Source organism: Leptonychotes weddellii, chromosome 7 (genome assembly GCF_054177405.1).
Source record: "Leptonychotes weddellii isolate Sample4059 chromosome 7, ASM5417740v2, whole genome shotgun sequence".
In the NCBI taxonomy this organism is placed as follows: Eukaryota; Metazoa; Chordata; class Mammalia; order Carnivora; family Phocidae; genus Leptonychotes; species Leptonychotes weddellii.
In genome coordinates this window covers 108,436,345-108,454,501 of record NC_138375.1, presented here as the reverse complement: position 1 = coordinate 108,454,501, position 18,157 = coordinate 108,436,345, and the positions used below count along the sequence as shown (strand labels likewise).

The following is an 18,157-nucleotide window of genomic DNA, read 5'->3' as shown; positions in this document are numbered from 1 at the left end:
GCCTGGGTGGCTCAGTTGGTTAAGCGACTGCCTTCGGCTCAGGTCATGATCTCAGGGTCCTGGGATCGAGCCCCGCATCGGGCTCCCTGCTCGGCGGGAAGCCTGCTTCTCCCTCTCCCACTCCCCCTGCTTGTGTTCCCTCTCTCACTGTCTCTCTCTCTGTCAAATAAATAAATAAAATCTTTAAAAAAAAAAAAAATAAATAAGAGAGTAACTTACCCCTCAGCTGCCAAATCTTACTGTCTTATGTTATAGTTGTTTTTTGGTCTGTCCAATCTTGTTAAATACATTGGGAACTCTTGAGGTTAGGGACCTTGGCAATTGCCAAATTTTATTCCATTTATTGTGTTTGATCGTACTCTGTGCTCAGTAGCTTGTCTTTGCTGGATTATTTGAGAAAAAGAGAAAAAAGCCATACTCTTTGAATTTAATCTCTTGTATTATATGAATTCCATCTGCTATGTGAATCTACCAGAGAGAAGACTGGAGGCAGGATTGGGGAATTTACAATGTGTTGAGTCTTATTGAGTCTGTCTGTTGCTACATTCCCATTTTCCTTTGCAAATGTGGCAGGCATCTAAAGGAGATTCATAAATCACTGGTTAAGAAGGCTTCTAGTGCTATGGCTGGGTCTATAAAGAAGCTTGGCACAACATAGAGGAACAGAGCCAGTCCTACTACCCTAGAGGCAGGACACTGTGGTGGCCAGAGCCCAGGGCTTAGGGCCAGGGGATCGGGGTCTGAACCTCGGCCCTGTCACTTACAGGCAAGCCTCAAATGGGCCCCAAGTTTCCACATCTGTGAAATGGAATCATATTGTGCGTCTTTGGCTTGTTGGGTAAGTTAAATGAGATTTGTTAATTTACTCACTCAACAATTATTTCTTGAATACTTATAGGCACTATTTTAGGCATTGGAGATAGATCAGTAAACAAAATGGACAAAAATCCCTGCCCTTGTATAATTTATGTTCTAGAAATATAATGCACATAATGGCATTAAATAAGTGTTTCATTCATTTAGTCTGTGGATTTCTGGTGAACCCATGTGATGGGTTTTTACTGTATATTTCCATGAGAATGTATGTTACAACCATAGGTAATTAGGACCATCATGAGGTCTTGTGTCTGAATTGAGAATGACCCACTATATAGGACATTTATGCGTTCTTGCTAAATCCCACTATGTTTAGAAAGTCTATTGCACTGGAATTGGATTGCTGTCATTTTCACCTCTATAAAGTGCTTGGATCAAACATTCCAGCAGTCGGCTGAGGCTCAGGACTGCAGGTGGTGTTGTGGCTGGGCGATTTCCACATTGTTTTCTCAGTCATTGGTCTTTGCACTATCTGTGATTTATGTGATTTTATGGAGTTGCTAGGATGTTTGTGTAATTTGTAGAAATAAGTCAAAGGGCTAGCATGACCAGTTAAAAGTCACAAGCTGTATTTTAATGAGTAATTTTAACCTTTCCTCTGCAAACTTTTGATCAGTTACCCATCAAAGAACAAAATGACAGATTGAAGTTTTCAGTTCCTCATTTTTTCATTGCCTTCCCTGTGAGATTTTTTCTTAGAGCATCACAATGCCCAAAATCCATGAAAAGAGAAAGGACAGGCCTGGAAAGCAAACCTCAGAGGGACCGCAATGCTGCCGGGGATTGTGTGCCCTCCCTGAGAGGTGTGTGTCCAGACCTGTCCTCCATCCGCTATCGTATTTCTAATGCAGTGCTTCTCTGAGTCTCCAATGGCACACAGCCCATTTAGTTAAAAATGTAAACAGGAAATTGTTTTCTGGCCGAATGGCCCGTACAGCCCAGAAAAATGGTCATTTTTGCTGAGACCCAACTTTAAAAACACTAACACAGCAGTGGAAGCTGAGGGCCTTTTAGAGGCTAGTCCTGCCCCACACGGGCTGGTGCTAGGGTACGAGTGGGAGCTCACGTATGTGGGCCCAGGGCATCTTCCACCAGTGGGCAAGGACACAGTGAACACCATCGAAGAAACTCCTGTGACCTAGAAAGCAGCTGTTCTGCAGGGCAAAGAGACTCCTTAATACTCCAAGGAATTGCAGAACAGGTGCTACTTGGAAGACACCGAGGTCTGGTCTGGAGAAATGTGACTTGGCACTGACGACACAGCCTGGGTTTCAGTGCTCCTCGTCTGCTCCAGCTCCCCATCATTTGGCCTCCCATGAATCTCATGCTCCCATTGTGGTTTCCCTCTGTGCTGACGAGTTTTCTGGTTGTTCTGTCTTGCAGCCCCCCGAATCCAAGCCCAACTTCACCCCTCTCGCCATCTTGGCCCATGTTCTCGGCGCCATCCAGCCCTATGCCCACCTCATCCACGTCCAGCGACTCATCCCCCATCAGGTCTGTTGCAGGGTTTGTTTGGTTTTCTGTTGCTGCCGTTGCTCTCTCATTGGCTTGGTCCTCTCTTCATGCAGTGTTCAGCCTCCTCGTCAACTTTGTTCCCCGCCATCCAAACCTGCACTTGCTTTTTGACAGGCCAGAAGAAGCAGTTCGTGAAGACTCCAGGTAAAATCACGGATGATGACCAATCTGTTCCTCTTTATCCAAAGCCGGTCAGGGACAGTGGGGGTGGCCAGCCTCTGCCCTCCTGTGATTCCAGCCTAAGAGACCGAAGCCAGGAGGGACCGTGTGCATGAACCAGCATGGCATTCTCCACATCTTCCTGAACGCTTCCTCCAATTTCTGAATGAATCCGTGATGCCTGGAGTTTGGGGAAAGAGTGCTCCTGGACAGGCCTCTGTTTGGATCGTTCTCTGAATCATGGAGCTTTCTCTGTGCTTTGGTATAAGATAATATCAGAGGGAACCAGTGCTGAGACAAGTACTGGCCTTTTCTTCCCTCATTTTTATCAGGTAGCATCAGGCAGCATTTATTTGTGGGGTTGGACTATAGGCCGTGAGCACTAACACCTAGTTGCTAAGACCAGAGACATGACAGAGAGATGAATGTAACAGAATGAAGGATGGAGATGTGAAGCGGTTTCTCTTTATATTGTCATGGCTGCCTCCTTGCCCTCTGTGTGCTCCGATCTCCATGCATCACGGACCCTTAAATCCACTCATGGGAATAAGCAGCACCTCTTTCTCAGAGTTGATCTAGTTCCTCTCCTCTGGTTTGAGGATGTCTAGACTTAATTCTTTGTACTTCTTTAGAGAAAAGAAGCTATGTAAATCCAAGAAAAGAATTAATTAATAAAGATCCCCTGCAGAATCTCTCTACTATGTAGATCCTAAGCCCGTGTCTCTCTCAAATTTAGTCTCTGCTTGCAGATAACCAAAATGTAGAGCCCAGTTATAAAGCATAATAAGCATTTGGAGCCTTTACAGTATTTTCTCATCCATCTTTTTCTCATAGCTATTTTTTTTCCCAAAGGATGGGTCCAGCAGAGAGGCTTAAATAATTTATAACACTGAGTCTCACTTTTAAAAAAAGAAAACCCATGTTATTTATATATACAGATGTATATATTAGTTTATTCTCCTCCAGGTACTTTCCAGTCTATCATTGCATTGTATCCTCATCTGAGAATGAGAGGAGAAATGGCCTGAACTGTCTTATAGAGAAAGAAAACTGAGGCACAGAGTTGACTGCCCAGTCACACCACTGGATGAGAGCCCATCCAGAATTCAGGACTTCTTGTCCTTAACTCAGCACTCTTTCCTCCAAACATATGGGTGCCCCCAAACCTAAGGTTCCATGCCACTCCCAGCCCCAGAGCCTGGCCTGCTCTTCCTGGTTTTCTATCTAGCTTTGCACTGGAAGGTAGGAAAGAAAGGTAGCTTTTACATATACTCTTTTATCCTCACCCTGGGAATAGGGTTAAAATTCAAGATCATATTTTTCTGACACTCAAGTTATTTCCTCATTATTTCCTAGACATATTCTGGGCGCTTTGGGAGACGTTAACTTTCTAGGACACGAGATATGGCATGGATCTAACCAGAGCGGTTCGATCACTCATTGCCCCATGAAGACCTGAACAGAGCAAACTTCAGTCACCTTCCAATATGCCTCACTACTCGTAGGAGAGGCTTGGTCATTAGCAGAATGTGTTTCCTTCAGTCTGAACAAAGGGAAGTAAAATCTTCAAAACACTGGTCCCTTGAACAGAATGGGCTGGGGGGACTCAGGATGGTAGAATCATTCAGGTAAAAAGCTGAACATATTCTCTGCTTTGAGGGTATTCACTTTTTTGTGTCTCTGAGTTTGGGGGCCTATTGCCTGTTGCCTGTCCAGTATCTCCACCTCTGTACTCCCATCACCTGACATATTTTCAGGTTTTTTTTCTTTAGCTACTCCTTTCCATCTCCCAAAGTATTTCACGATTGGCAGAGCACAGTGGCAATAGGATCTGCCACCCTAGTAGGTTTGGGGTCATGGTATTCAGAACTGCCCACTCTGACCATCATTAAAATAGCACCATTTGGATGATGCTATTCCACAACACTTTAGGAATCTGCCATTTTGAAATAGGAAAGACAGACTAGGGCTTAGAATCAGCTGTCACACAGCTAAGTATGTGTGCCGAGGGGAGCACAGATGGAGACCCTGCTGGGAGCTAGCCCATCAGACCTAGCCAACGGAGAGGATTAAAATCCCCTAATTGCCGTTGGGGTATGCAGCCAAGAGGTGGGGGCATACCTATTGTTCAGGTCCAATGGGACCTTTCCCCCAAATCCACTTCCAGACCGTGAAGCTTCAGATTTCCTTCCCCTGGCAGAGCTTTTAAAAGTAAATACTTGGTAAGACCTAATAAATGGTCCCGTGAACTTCTACATAATGTCTCCTCTGGAAATGACTCCCTCTCCCCTCTTCCAAGCATTTTTAGTGCTTGTTAGTTCAAGCTCAGGAAGGAAGATGCCTTTGATAGCACAGCAGAGGCATATTCCCCTCACACTTCCCTTTCCTGTCACCCCTAGAGAAGCTCCCAGCCCCTAAACCATAACTTCCCTTTACACAGTGGTCCCTGGCAGTTGGGCCTGAATGATCAGGCTGTTGCATCCTGCCAGTCTAGCTGGCCCCACCTCCCTGTAGTGTCATCTGACGGAGAGTGGGTTGTCATTTTGCAAGGTTTGCAAGGACATTTGAGGGAAGCTCCTCTGAGTGCTTTCCTGGCCTTGTGCCATGCTCAGAGGCGAAAATTAAAAATGAACCAGCAGAAGGTTCCAAACTTGTTCATGCCCTTGAAGGCCAGCCGAGGTCTGAAGGGCACTGTTTCAGGAGCAGCTGAAGGCACCTCAGGCTCTCTGTGTCCGGTGTTGAGATGCACTGCAGAGAATGGGGAGCTAGAGAGCCAAGGATGCTTAGTGGGGATGTTTTATTTTTTTTAGTCAGAGCCAAAGCCTACAAACACAACCTCTGTGCCAACAGGATCTGTTTTGGTAGGAACCCTACCTAAAGCAAACTGCTGGGGCTTTTGAGAGCTAATATAATATAGGACACTGGACCTGTTGGGCTGACAAAGTTATAAAGATAAAACTTTCCCCCCCATAGAGATACCAGATTTAGCAAATGTTTAGCAAATAAAATAAAAATACAGAATATTCAGTTACATTTGAATAGTAGATAAATGGCAAATGATTTTTCTTACTATAAGTATGTCCCATGTAGTATTTGGGACTTCTACTATAAAAACATTTCTCGTTGATCTGAAATTCTAATTTAACTTGGTGTCTTTAACATTATTTGGCAGCCCTGGTCCTGGGGAACAGGAGTAGGAGGAGGTCTCGGGAAAAGACCCTCTTGTAGATGGTCAGTCACCTGTTAATCCAAGAAAAAAGCAAGGCCCTTTCCTGATCTCTGTTTTTATTTTTAATAGGTTATTTTATTGTCACTTGATTCAATTCCAAAAGCCCAACATTAGTGGAAAATTTACTCCTCTTGAATGATAAACTTCGGCACCTGAGACCATTCCTTCTGCTTGATTCCTGCCAGATACCCCACTTGGCTTCCCTGGTTTGCCCATTTTGTCCCATTCCCTTTAATTTAATGAAGTTAATAAGTCACCGCTATGAAAATCCAGCTTGAGGAGCCTTGCCTCAGATGATCTTACTCTCACCTTTGATTTTTCTCATCCCTGGTCTACGCTCTCCACCCACCAGCTGTGCCCTGTCACAGTGACCAGGGCTAATGTCAGATGGATTCTCCTTCCACCTTCCAGGCTCTCCTTGCCTGCCATTATGGGGTTTGGGCCATTTTATCACTTTTTACAACCAGGCAACTCCTCCTCTCGGCACCCATTCCCTCAAAAACAAAAACAAACTTTTTTGCCCTCCATGGAAAGTTGCACAATGGGTGTTTGGCCCTTGCTGACAACATACAGAATTGGTTTAGTTAGAACACAGAATATGCCTCTGGTGCAGAACTCTATTCTGACGTTAATGACAATTACCCCAGAAGAGCTGTTTTCCTCTTAAAGTTCATGAATTCTGATGGCTCTTCTTTCCTTCATTCCCAGCGGATCCACTTCATTTTCTCCCACTTTCCTAATTTTCTCCCACCTGGCCATCATCTGTTGGCCACTCGAAGACCAGAGGACAGAATGGTGAACTATGCCCAGCAACAAATTCTGGATAATCATTTATTGTGATCGTTGTTTGCAACAGAACTTTTAAACTATCTTTCCTTTGGTTTTCATGGAGCCAAGACTAGACGTTCTAGATGCCTGGTCCCGGTATAAGTGTCCATCCATCCATCCATCCATGGCTCCTCTTTCCCAACAAGAAGCCGGATTTGGTGACTCTGAGAAATAACAGTTCCATAATGACCCAAGACCCCTGCCTCTTCTGATTTTGTCTGGGCTTACCTAAGACCAGCCTTTCCTCAGCTAAATCTCATTTGGCCACTAGAAATCAGTGTGCCACAGGGCGTTTAGTATCACTGGCTCCTGGAGGCTTTCTGTTTGTCAAATGAAGCTAAAGTAAATAATATATCCCTGGAATAATTGTTTAACCCAGAGGGCCTTCTGGCTCTTTTGTTATTCTGCCCTGGAGCCCCTAAATGTGCTTCCTCAGAGGGCTCAGAAGTAGAAGAGATTACTCTTAGTAAATAAAGAGCCAACTTTTGACTGTTAAATGTTATTTGTCTTATGACCCTTGAGAAGTCCATAGATCATTTGGAACTATTTGGATATCAAAGCAAAAGTTGATAGAAAGCAATAGGATTTACCAGTTCTTACTATTTACTCTTTAGAACATGGCTTAGCAATCTGTGACCCTTGGGTCAAGTCCAGCCTACCACCTGTTTTTTCTAAGTAAAGTTTTGATAGAACACAGCCATACAAAATCATTTACATGTTGTCTGTGGCTGCTTTTATGCCACAAGGCAGAGCTGAGTAATTGCAACAGAGACCATATAGCCTACAAAGCCTAGAATATCCACTGCTAGGCCATTTATAGCAAGAGTTTGCCAACCCCTGCTCTAGAACGGTGGTTCTTAGCCCTGGTTGCACACTAGAGTCAGTTTGAGAGCTTTTCAAAAATGATTTTGTTGCACATATATACATCATATTCCCTCTCCCTTCTTCCTCCCCACGCTCCCCACACACATTCACATAAGTGCTCACACACACAACTTGTCTGTTCCTTGCCCTACCCTGGGGGTCGGGGAGTTCCAGCCCTGGAATCCTGCTCCACCAGCCCAATGAGAAATAAGTAACATCTGGAAGAGCGAATGTCAGTCCGTGGCCTAGAGCCGAAACATGGCTTTGTTAGAATTTCTCCTTTTTGACTCACTGAGCATTGCCAGTTTTCAACAAGGTCTGTTGGGAGTGCTCCCCAGAGCAGCTAGGAAGCTCTTTCCTGCCCCCACCTCCCTTTTCCCAAACTACTCCTGCTCCAGAAATGGGTCCCAGCCTGCTCTCCCACTGTTCAGGTGTCGTAACTCCTAGGCAGAGTTTCACATGGCACAAGGTGACCCCACAAGAAGTGTGGCTTTTCTCTGAATAGTTCTCATTTTTCTCTGGTGACCTTTGCATCTTTTCCACCTCACGTTTTGCCATCTGGCTGCCTTGTCAGGCTGTTGCCACAAGAGACAACTAGGTGGCTTGCAGGGAAGGGGAAGAAGAGAGGTTAAATATCTGGGGCTTTCAGAAGGTTTAAAAATACTGCTAAATAAACTCCTATTTTCACACAGCACACCGTTCCGGAAGGCAAAAGCCTTATATGCCTGCAAAGCTGAACATGACTCAGAACTCTCGTTCACAGCAGGCACGGTCTTCGACAATGGTGAGTTTCTCATTCCCTTGCAGAGCTTTGGGAGGGGTGGGAGAGCAAATAAAGAACTGCAGTTTTCAAAGTTCCTGCGGGGAGAAAAAAATACAGTCTCACTTGAATGGATAAGACTGAAAAGAAGTGAGGGGGGGCGGGGGTGGGGGTCTTTGCCCAAAATAAGAGAGTAGCAGCAAGACTTCTGGAGGCTCTGTCAAGAGTGGACAGTGTACTGAAGTCTTCACTTGGACAGACTCAGCCTCATGGAGCAGTACTGGACATGAAAAGTGATTGTGTACCTGGACGGGGCTCTGCCAAGCACTTGGCAGTGGCTTTGAGAGTCTGGGGGCTGGACAGAGGATAGGAGACAGCAGAGCAGAGAACAGGGATCCTGCAAGTGGTCAGCTCAGGGTGGAGACTGAAGCACACGTTCTGTGCCTCTTTTTCCTCTTGGGTTCAGTGGCATTCACTCTCCATAGCAGGTGAGGCTTATTTCCAGGCTAGCAGGGCAACTGTGCAAGCTCGGGGTCAGTGAGCCTCCCTGCAGTGGTGCTTGTCCTCCCCCTGACTGTTAGTAGACTCCTTCAGGGCCATCTCCCTGCACACTCCCAGCTGTCCTGCTCAAGTATCCTGTGTGAAAATGGATTCATGGCACTTGCACTGTAGAACTGGGAACTAGTCTTACTTGATGTACCTTTTTCTTGTTGTTTTTTGTTTTTTGGTTTTTTTTCCTCCCTAAAAAAAAAGGAAAAGGTAGTATTTTTTAAAGTGAGTATTGATGGCATAATTTGTCGTAACTTACCATTTACCTAAGAGAAAAATCAGGATTCTGGGAAAAAGCCAGAATTTCTGTTACAGCTGAGATTTTCGCCAGATGAAGTTCTCCTTTGGGGTTAATCTTTCCGGATCCTTGGGTGAAAGGGTCCCTTTTTTGCCCAAAGGAGAAATCCAAAGCTGCTGCCTGATTTCAGGAAGTGGAAATTTTCTGGGGCTGCCTTCTTGACCTCCGTTGGGGTGGTGGCAGAGTTCCTGAGCAGGGCTGAGTGCATGTTGCCCAAGCGCTCCCCTTCAGGGCTGAGTGCCCCACTTTGGCCTAGGTTACACCTCCTGCCACCTGCTTGAGAGCCAGAAATACAGGGCAGCCAAGGCCCCCACCTAGCACTAGAGTGCCTCAGCTCTAGATTCAGGCCACCAAAGCACAAGTCCTGGCTCGACTACCTGCTTCTGTGTGTCCAGCAGTGACAACCTCTCTGTGCCTCAGTTCTGTCCTCTTCACATAAAGATAAGAGGGTTGTGAGGGAGAATTGCAATGGTGCACATCATGTATTTAAGATAGTACTCAACACATTAAGCATTCAGTGTTATTATTATCATGATGATGATTGCCATCATTATGCCCATCTTAGAGCCTGATGTTCTGATAGTTCACGGTGATCCTTTTACATTCGTCCCTCCTATAAAGCAGGCCTGTCTCTTGGCTGGGCAGTAGGCACTGCACCTTGACCCTCTAAGTCCTGGCTGTCTTTAGCGGCCTCTAAGCCAGAGCAGAGATGGACTCCTGGGGACAGCCTTGAGTGCATCCCCATGTGAGGGGGCAGCCCCCTGTGTGCTCAGCCTCTGCATTCAGCATTGCAGAGGTAATAATCAGGCATGGGGAGACAGAATGGGGAATAGTTCACAGAGTACCTGGGGGATTCCTAGGTCACGCTTAGACCTTCTGAGCCCGCAGGGGCTGGGGTGAGCCCATAACTGTATGTGGCCTGCTGGGTGCATGTCCTCTTGTATAGTTCTCGAAGCCCCAAAAGCACTGTCCTTAAACCTTTGCTCCATTAACTCTCATTTGGGTGCTTTACATATCCAAGTGCACAGCCAGCCAGCCCAGCTGCCTCTCCTATCAGCAGCTGGAGCATTCAGGCCCTGCCAGAGCTGAGGTGACGCGGGTCCACGGAAGGCTGTCCAGAGCCATGTCGCTAACAAGTGTGCCCTGCCCGAATAGGCCCATACGGTAGAGTCCCAGTGCAGCCATAACATGATGCAGCGTTCACAGCAGACAAACCTGCGTGGGCTGCATGCAGGCCTTCTGTGTCCTGCCCCGCCAGCAGGGGCAGGCCTTCTGCCTGGAGATGGGCAGGATTTGAGACATTCCCACATTTACAGGTGAATCCAGAATTTAAAGTCTGTCCTCTGAACCCCAGTTCACTGCTCCTGTGGGCAAGGGACTGTCATGTTCCTATCAGCTATTCACTATGACTGCACAAAGGACCCCTGATCTTAGGGGCAAACTTGGTCTAAACTCTGAAAAGGTATGTGTATGTGTGTGTATCTTGTGACTCCTTTTTTTGAGTGCAGCCCTCAACTTTATTGAGATACCCACATACCATACAATTTACCCATTTAAAATGTACAATGCCGTGGTTTTTAGTATATTCAGAGTTGTGCAACCATCACTACTATCTAATTCCAGAATATCTTCATCACCCCTAAAAGAAACTCTGTACCCCTTAGCAGCCATCTCCATTTACCCCCAATCCTGCTCCATTCAGCGTCTGCTCTCTGTCATTATCAATTTGCCTGCCCTGGGTATTTCATATAAATGGAATTACACAGTATGTGGTCTTTGTGACTTGCTGCTTCCACGTAGCATAGTATTTTCAAGGTTCATCCCTGTTGGAGTGTGCATCAGGACTTCTTTCCTTTTTATTGCTGGGTAATCTTCCCATGTGTGGATATACCACATTTTATTTATCCACTCATCAGCTGATGGCATTTTGATCATTTATACTTTTTGGCTATGAGGAACAATGCGGCTATAAACATGCATGTACAGATTTTTGTGAGGACCTGTGTTTCCAGGTCTCTTGGTGATAGACCTGGGCAAGGGCGGGGGGGACTACTGAATCCCACTGTAACTCAGTTAAACAGTTGAAGGAGCTGCCAAACTGTTCTACAGAGAGGTTGCTTCATGTTGTCTTCCCACATTTTTAAATCTCCTTTTTGAAGTAGCTAACCAAAGAGAAAGGAAAAGAAACCTAGGTGATTTTTTAATGGCCAAGTCCTTTCCTTCCCTGCGGGGTGCTCTGCCTAGCAGGTCCTGGGACTGCATGCACCACACAACTTGGTCATCATCATAAATCCTATAATGATAAAGGAGAGCAGGAAAGAGGTTTGGTTAAATGAATCAGAGGCCTTATCCACGCCTTCCTGTGGTTTCTGGGAGTCATGGCAGAGTTCATTGACACCAGTTTGTTTTTAACCAGGAATGCCCTTTCAGATTCCCTGGAGAGCAAAAGGCAAAATGAAACCCCAAAGAAAGCACCTCTCAGTGTTGACTGAACTGCAGTCAAAGAAGGGTCTGACAAAATGTGAATCCACTTTTTAAAGATTCATTTATTTATTTTAGAGAGAGAGAGAGAGAGCACGCATGAGTGGGGGAGGGGGGCATAGGCAGAGAGAGAAATTCCCCAACCGACTCCCCACTGAGTGAGGAGCCACCTCCAGGCTTGATCCTGAGATTACGACCTGAGCCGAAACCAAAAGTCAAAGATGCTGAACCAACTGAGCCACCCAGGTGCCCCATGAATACACTTTTTGTGGTGATTCTTAGAAAATGCTACATATATCCCATTTCCCCCCTCCCATCACCTCCATTGGAGAAATCAGGCATTAGGGGAGAAAAAGCTGTTAGCACATTAGGCAGGGAGATCATTTTCCTTGTTCTGTCTCTTGCTAGTTTCTTTCTGGAGACATCAGGTAAGAGCTGTTTAAGTTGGATGCTCTCTGTAGCTGTCAGATTAAATCATCAGACCAAAAGGAAGAAATTTCTTAATGACAGGCTTAGAGAGTTTGTGTGTGTTGTCTTTTTCAGGATCAGGAAGAATGAATAAGGAAGAAGAAGAAGGAGGGGAACCTTGAGGGGAAACTCTGTTATTTCATAATGATTAATCTCTCCAAGCCTTTGGATTCCAGGGGCCTGTGCTGTGGATCTGGGGTGGCTGCTCAGTCAGCTTTTGGAGTTTGTGCAGGGGAGAATGGATGTGCAATACTTGGAAATAACTCCACTGTCAGCCCTTGCCAGTCTACTAGGAAATAGCCCATTTCACCAGGAGCACCTCAGATAGTAACTGGAAAGAGAAATAACTTGTGTTCCCAGGAACATTAGTCATTTTATGGCAATGTGATTAGTGATACCTGGAAAATTCACATGGTAGTCACTAAAATTGGGTTCTTGGGATACTTCCATCAAGATTTGAGGTGGGCTGGATCCATTCATTCCCAAGGTATGGGGTATGGCATGAGTGCAAGACAAGGCTGCCCCGGCTTTCCTTTGCAGATAAAGAAAATCCTCCCAGGGAGCCACTGAGCCATTCCCACCAGTGCGGTTATGGGGGGAGGTCTTCGGAGTGGAGTCTTTTGGACTCCCCAGCCGTCTCTACTGCCAGATCCAAACACAAACCCAAGCCACCTCCATCTCTCACCCAGGTGTTTCCACCAGCTGCCTACATGGTTGTCATGTCCACTCTTGTCCCCACAACGTATTCCCTGTGCAGCAGCCAGAGTAATGTTTGGAAATCACATCATGTTATTCTACTTCACATACTCCTGGCCTCCTGTTCCTCCTAGAATTACTGATGAGTGCCTCCACTGACCAGCTCCTGCCCCCGGCCCCCCCTCACTCGATACACTGCAGCCTCACGGGCCTTCCCTATGTTCTCAGCTAGGGTCAGCAAAGTATGACCTGTCAAATCCAGCTCACTGCCTGTTTTTGTAAATAAAGTTTTATTGGAACATAGCCACCCATGCCTCTTTGTCTGCATATTATCTGTAGAGCTACAATGGCACAATTGATAGAGACACACGTTTACGACCTGGCTCTTTGAGAAAAATTTGCAGACCACTATTGTGAAATCACACCAAGCTTTTCACCACCTTAGGGCCTTTGCACTTGCCATTATCCACCGCCTGGCTAGCTCCTTTAGATCCTTTAGGTTTTAGCTTTTTGAGCTCCTCCCCATACCCTCATCCCTATCCCAGTCTCTCTCTCTTCCCTCATCACTACCTAAAATTATGTGCTTATTTATTAATATATTGCCCTGATCCGAGAGCAGAATCCTTCTGCTTGCTCTGTACTGTGTGCACGGCCCCCTAATACAGTGTCTGACACAGGGTAGGTGCTTAATAAATGCTTGTTAAATGAGTAAATGTATTCGGCTACACAAGGGTCTGTGCCTCTTCCAGCCAGTACTTCTTCCCTTTGGAACAGTCAGCCATTAGAGATCCTAGTCACATGCTTGCTCCTTGTCCACAGTGAGAGAGAGAAAAGAGAGAGCATGAGCTGTGTATACAGGGGTGTATGGAGTATATATGGATGGAGCTGAGAGAAAGTGGTTGGCGGGAAGCACATCCATGTCAGCAGCTGCTTATATTAGATGCTTGCTGGGCTGGAGAGCTGCCTAGGCAACTCACTGAAACACTCTGTGTTTATATAGCACATTGGACATTGGTGCAATTCAGAAAGTTGGACATTGGCTCAGTTCAGCTCAACAAGTACTTAGGAGCATCATTGACATTCAAAGCATTGGGCTAGGCAAAAGCGGTAGTGGTTAGACCACAGACTCTTTGGTCAGATGCCCTGGGTTCAGATCCACCTCCATCACCTGTCAGCTATGTAGTATTGGGCAAGATGCTTAACCCCTCTGAGCCTCAGTTTCTCATCAGTAAAATGAGGATTAATAGCAGAATCAACTCCAGAGTCATTCTGAAGATGAAAGGAGATAATGCAGGCAAAGCACTTAGCAAAAAACCCACTACTTGGTATATACATACATATGTATGTGTAAATTCTTAGTGTGCATATGTATCATTTTCTGGTTGAGTATAGGTGTAATGGTTTGGAAAAGGGCTTGGTCTTTGGAGTCAAACACGCCGGGTTCAAATTCTAGTTCTACCATTGTGATCGGCATGAATTAATTGACCTTTCTGGGCCCTTAATTTTCTCATCTGTAAAGTACAGATAGGAAAATACAAGCTAGGATCTTCAGGATCAAATAAATTGATATATGTCTAAAGCTCTCAGCCCATTGGCTGCTTCCCAGTCCCTATCTAAGTATTAGCTTCTGTCATAATTCACCAGGCAGAGGGGACTCATTAGGTGAGACAGTACAGACTAAAATGTCCTTAAAGGGGGCAGGGGGGAAGCAAAGCTTAATACATTTGGACAGTGTTAATAGCACCCACGAACAATGTGCAGAATGAGCATTCCAGGAGTTTGGAGAAAAGAGGGAACAGGTAGACCGGATTCCATGCCAGTATTTATGAAGGAAGTAGGGCTTCAGCTGAGCCATAAAGTGGGAGGACAGGAAACAGAAGCAGGGAGGACATTTGATGTTTCCTCCCTCCTCCATCAGTGAATGAGAATTTGCGTTGCCTTATTACCACCCTCGCTACAGAGGCATTTGGGCACAGAAGAGTCATAACCCTTACCTTTCTTTGAATGAGTCAAAAAGATCCCTCAGCCTCACTCCTAGAGATTGTGTTTTAACCGGTATGCCACAGGGTCCAGGACTCTGCAGTTTTAATAAGCATCCAGGTGATTGGGATGACGTGGTCTGCTCTCATGCCTTAATGAACCCAGCTTAAAGACCCCAGTGAGTCCGCAGTCTAACCTGAGGGCTGCATTGTCCCCTGCCATCTCCTGTGACATAGCTCTTGTTCTTCCATTGGAGGGCCTTCTTTATCCCCTTGTGCTCTTCCCTTATGCTGCAAATTCCATTTTTAATGTCTGTAGACGTTACCACCTCAGCACCTGAACTGTGTTTGAACAGCTGCCCAGGAAGGGAGAATGTCTGAAAGTGAGGGACTCCGTGTATCTGGTGGAGTAACAATTCAACTAGGAGCTCTGCTGTAAAGTGGGAGGGGTCTTTTTTGTTTTTATTTTGTTTTGTTGGTTATTCTTTCTAGGCCTTTTATTTTGGGGAGTGAGTTTGTTTGTTTTGGTTTGGTTCTGAACATTTGAGGTTCCCCAAAGCTTGGGTGGGTATTGAGACCAGGCCCTTACCGGGAGAGAGCCTTGTTGACCAGTCCAAGTGACTGGTCAAATGATGCAGGGTCCCCTATTGGCTAGCCCAACTGTGTCCTGGCTCTCTGCTGAGTGCCTTCTCCATATTGGCCCCTGGAACTTCACAAGAACCCACTGACAGAGTGAGAGTTTTATTATAATCACTTTATAGGTGCAGAAAAAATTCAAGTGATCTTAACATCGTCAGCTGGATGGATGGTCAGAAGGCGGTGGTGTTTGAGTGCAAGTATCTGAGGGGTGGGTTGAGAGAGTTTCATCACTGGAGAGACCGGGGTGCTTTTAAATTGTGTTGTGTTCTTCCGTGGCACTTCTCTTCCAGACTCCTCCTTGTGTGGGCATCATGAATCCGAAGTCCCCTTACTATTTTTGGTTTATTCATGAAGCCTAGTGATACAAAATTATGCAAGCATTTTGGAGGCCACCTAATAGATGTTTGATCTTGTCTTTTCCTGAAGCTTTCAAGATTACATTGACATTGATCTTCTTTAAGCCTCGATGTGTGTCCTTTTGCTACTCCCCCATTGCTTCCTTTTGTTTCTGTTCTTGCTTCTTTCCCCACAAACTGAAACTAGAGTTACATAGTAGCAATGGGGGCGGAAATGCTTTTCTAAAACAAGCTCAGGAAGTCACTTAATTAGACTAGGAAGGGAATAAGGGGAAATTGATTCTTTCTTAACAGTCTCAGAAAATTGGAGTTTTCCTAATACGTTAAGAGCAAATATGTTGCCTTTCCCATTAAGAGTGATTTGTATATTCCCAGTTCACAAGCATGAATACCACCCCCCCCCATTTCCAGGTCCCATGATTCCTTCTCTCTTTCTTCCTGCTATTGAACTTTGCAGACTCAGCTGGATTTTATATAATCTTTACAGTATCACTGTAATTTCCATGAAGATGTATTGTGATAGCACAGAAATGAGTGTATATTTTTTGGATATTGAAAAACCAAGGAAATGGAGATTTTGAAAGTTGCAAGAGAGAGGGAAGAAGACATCTTTCAGTCTTGTATGTAGGAGGGAGGAAAATTCTAGAGAAGAGCAAAGAAAACTAAGGGTATGGGTGGAACAGAGGGGGCTGTTCAAAGGCTATAGAATGTAAAAACAAAACAAAACAAAAACAAAAACAAAAAACCACAGAGGGAGTTTGCAGGGAGATTGGAAGCAGAGGGTAAGGATTTAAACGGAAGCAAAATGCATAATTAGATTAGTAAAATGCATGCTAGATATCTTTAAAGACTAGTTCTTAGCATTTTTTCACTGGCACTCCACTGGGTACAAAGGCAGTCCTGGGTAGGTAGATGGGTGCCATGGATGGATGGATAGATGGATGGATGGTTAGATAAATTTATGGATGGAGCACCATAACTGACTTCTAACCTAAAAAGTAGAAATCTGTCACCTCTTTCTGGTTTAAACCAGCAACTTCAGAAAGTCTGGGAAACTCCTAGAATTCTATGTAAAACTTTGAACGTCTTTGTTTCCTTTTGTGTTAGAAAGAACATTCAGAGTAACCTTTATTGAAAAGCTTATGTCCCACAAAAAATTAAGAACCCCTGGTTTAAGCAAGTCCTAGAAATGTGTAATATAACAAGCGATTGCACTCATTTGTTCTCACACGAGTGTGCACACACATCCACCACCTGCCCTATCTGTAACACCTTCTCTTCTCACACTCTCTCCCCTCTTGCTATACAGTTCATCCATCTCAGGAGCCTGGCTGGTTGGAGGGGACTCTCAACGGGAAGACTGGCCTCATACCTGAGAACTACGTGGAGTTCCTCTAACCGTGGGCCCCAGCAGACCTGCTGAGCTTTCCATGGTATCCATGACAACTGCTGATGCCAGTGTTGTAGGCCATTGCTCTTTGCCGCAGAGAAATGCGGGGTGATTGACTCTGTTACCACCTGCCAGCACGAATGTTTCTGTGAACTCTGGTGTCACCCATCCCCATGATCATGTCAGCTGGCATGTGGTGATACTGCAAAGAACAGAAGTAAATCAGCAGTGGAGGCCATTTGATTTTGATAACCGAGGGAAAGGCTTGCAAAGCTGTTCCTCTCATTTAGTGCCCTAAATAGGGAGCATTCATTTTGTTTCAGCAGTCATCCAAACCCCCAACCTTCCAAAAAAGGAAGTAAGAAAGATTTCAGTAGTCCTCAAGAGCATGCAGTGTAGCTAAGTCTAACAGGGCTGGGCATTGGCTCTGAGGCCCACGCTGGGCCCGTTGCTTCTGTTTACAGTAGACACTCTCTACCCCACCTCTGAATACTTGAGACCCACAGTGCTACAGGCAGCTGGATCTGTCTGTTTGCATGCAGGAGGGAGATGGTTTACGGCACTGTTTACATAAGATGCAATCTCTCGCCATCTCCAAGCAGCCTTGGCCAAGCATCAGCAGAATTCAGCTCAGTCCTCTCGTGCAAGGGAACACACACACCCCACGTTCCCCCTCCCAAGCTAGGAACTTCTCTGCCACCCAGGGCTGCCATCACCTCGTAACCACGGCAACCCAACCTACTCTGAAGCCAAACCAAAAAAATAACACTCTTTTTGCATGACATATTTTTTCTCCCTCCTTTTTGGTCATTTTTTGAATGATTTCCCAACAACCTGAAGCAGAAGATCAAGGGATTAGAGTGGTCTGCTTGGGGCTGACAGAATAGCGGCTGGGAACTCTTCCCTTTCTGATGAATTTCAGCAGCATCAGGATATATTTGGAGCAAACTCTAGTAACCTCTTGAGATTAAATTACATACAGGCTTAATACTTCTGTTCTTCCATGCAACTAGCATTTGCTTTCTAGGGGGCAGTATGCTGCCTCCTCATGGGCGACATCCTCTCCCCCC

The 18,157-nt window shown here is 45.5% G+C and overlaps 1 protein-coding gene across 1 annotated transcript in view; it reads left to right on the top strand.

Annotated features, from left to right (window-relative positions):
* Positions 1–13,026, top strand: part of LOC102733438 (rho GTPase-activating protein 26) — a 234,960-nt gene extending 221,934 nt beyond the window's left edge. Inside the window, exons 13-15 of the mRNA XM_081825602.1 lie at positions 2,260–2,535; positions 8,164–8,255; positions 12,103–13,026. Coding sequence (XP_081681728.1) covers positions 2,260–2,535; positions 8,164–8,255; positions 12,103–12,149 — 415 coding nt within the window. The 3' untranslated portion in view covers positions 12,150–13,026. The remainder of the gene's footprint in view (positions 1–2,259; positions 2,536–8,163; positions 8,256–12,102) is intronic.
* The last annotated feature ends 5,131 nt before the right edge of the window (positions 13,027–18,157 follow it).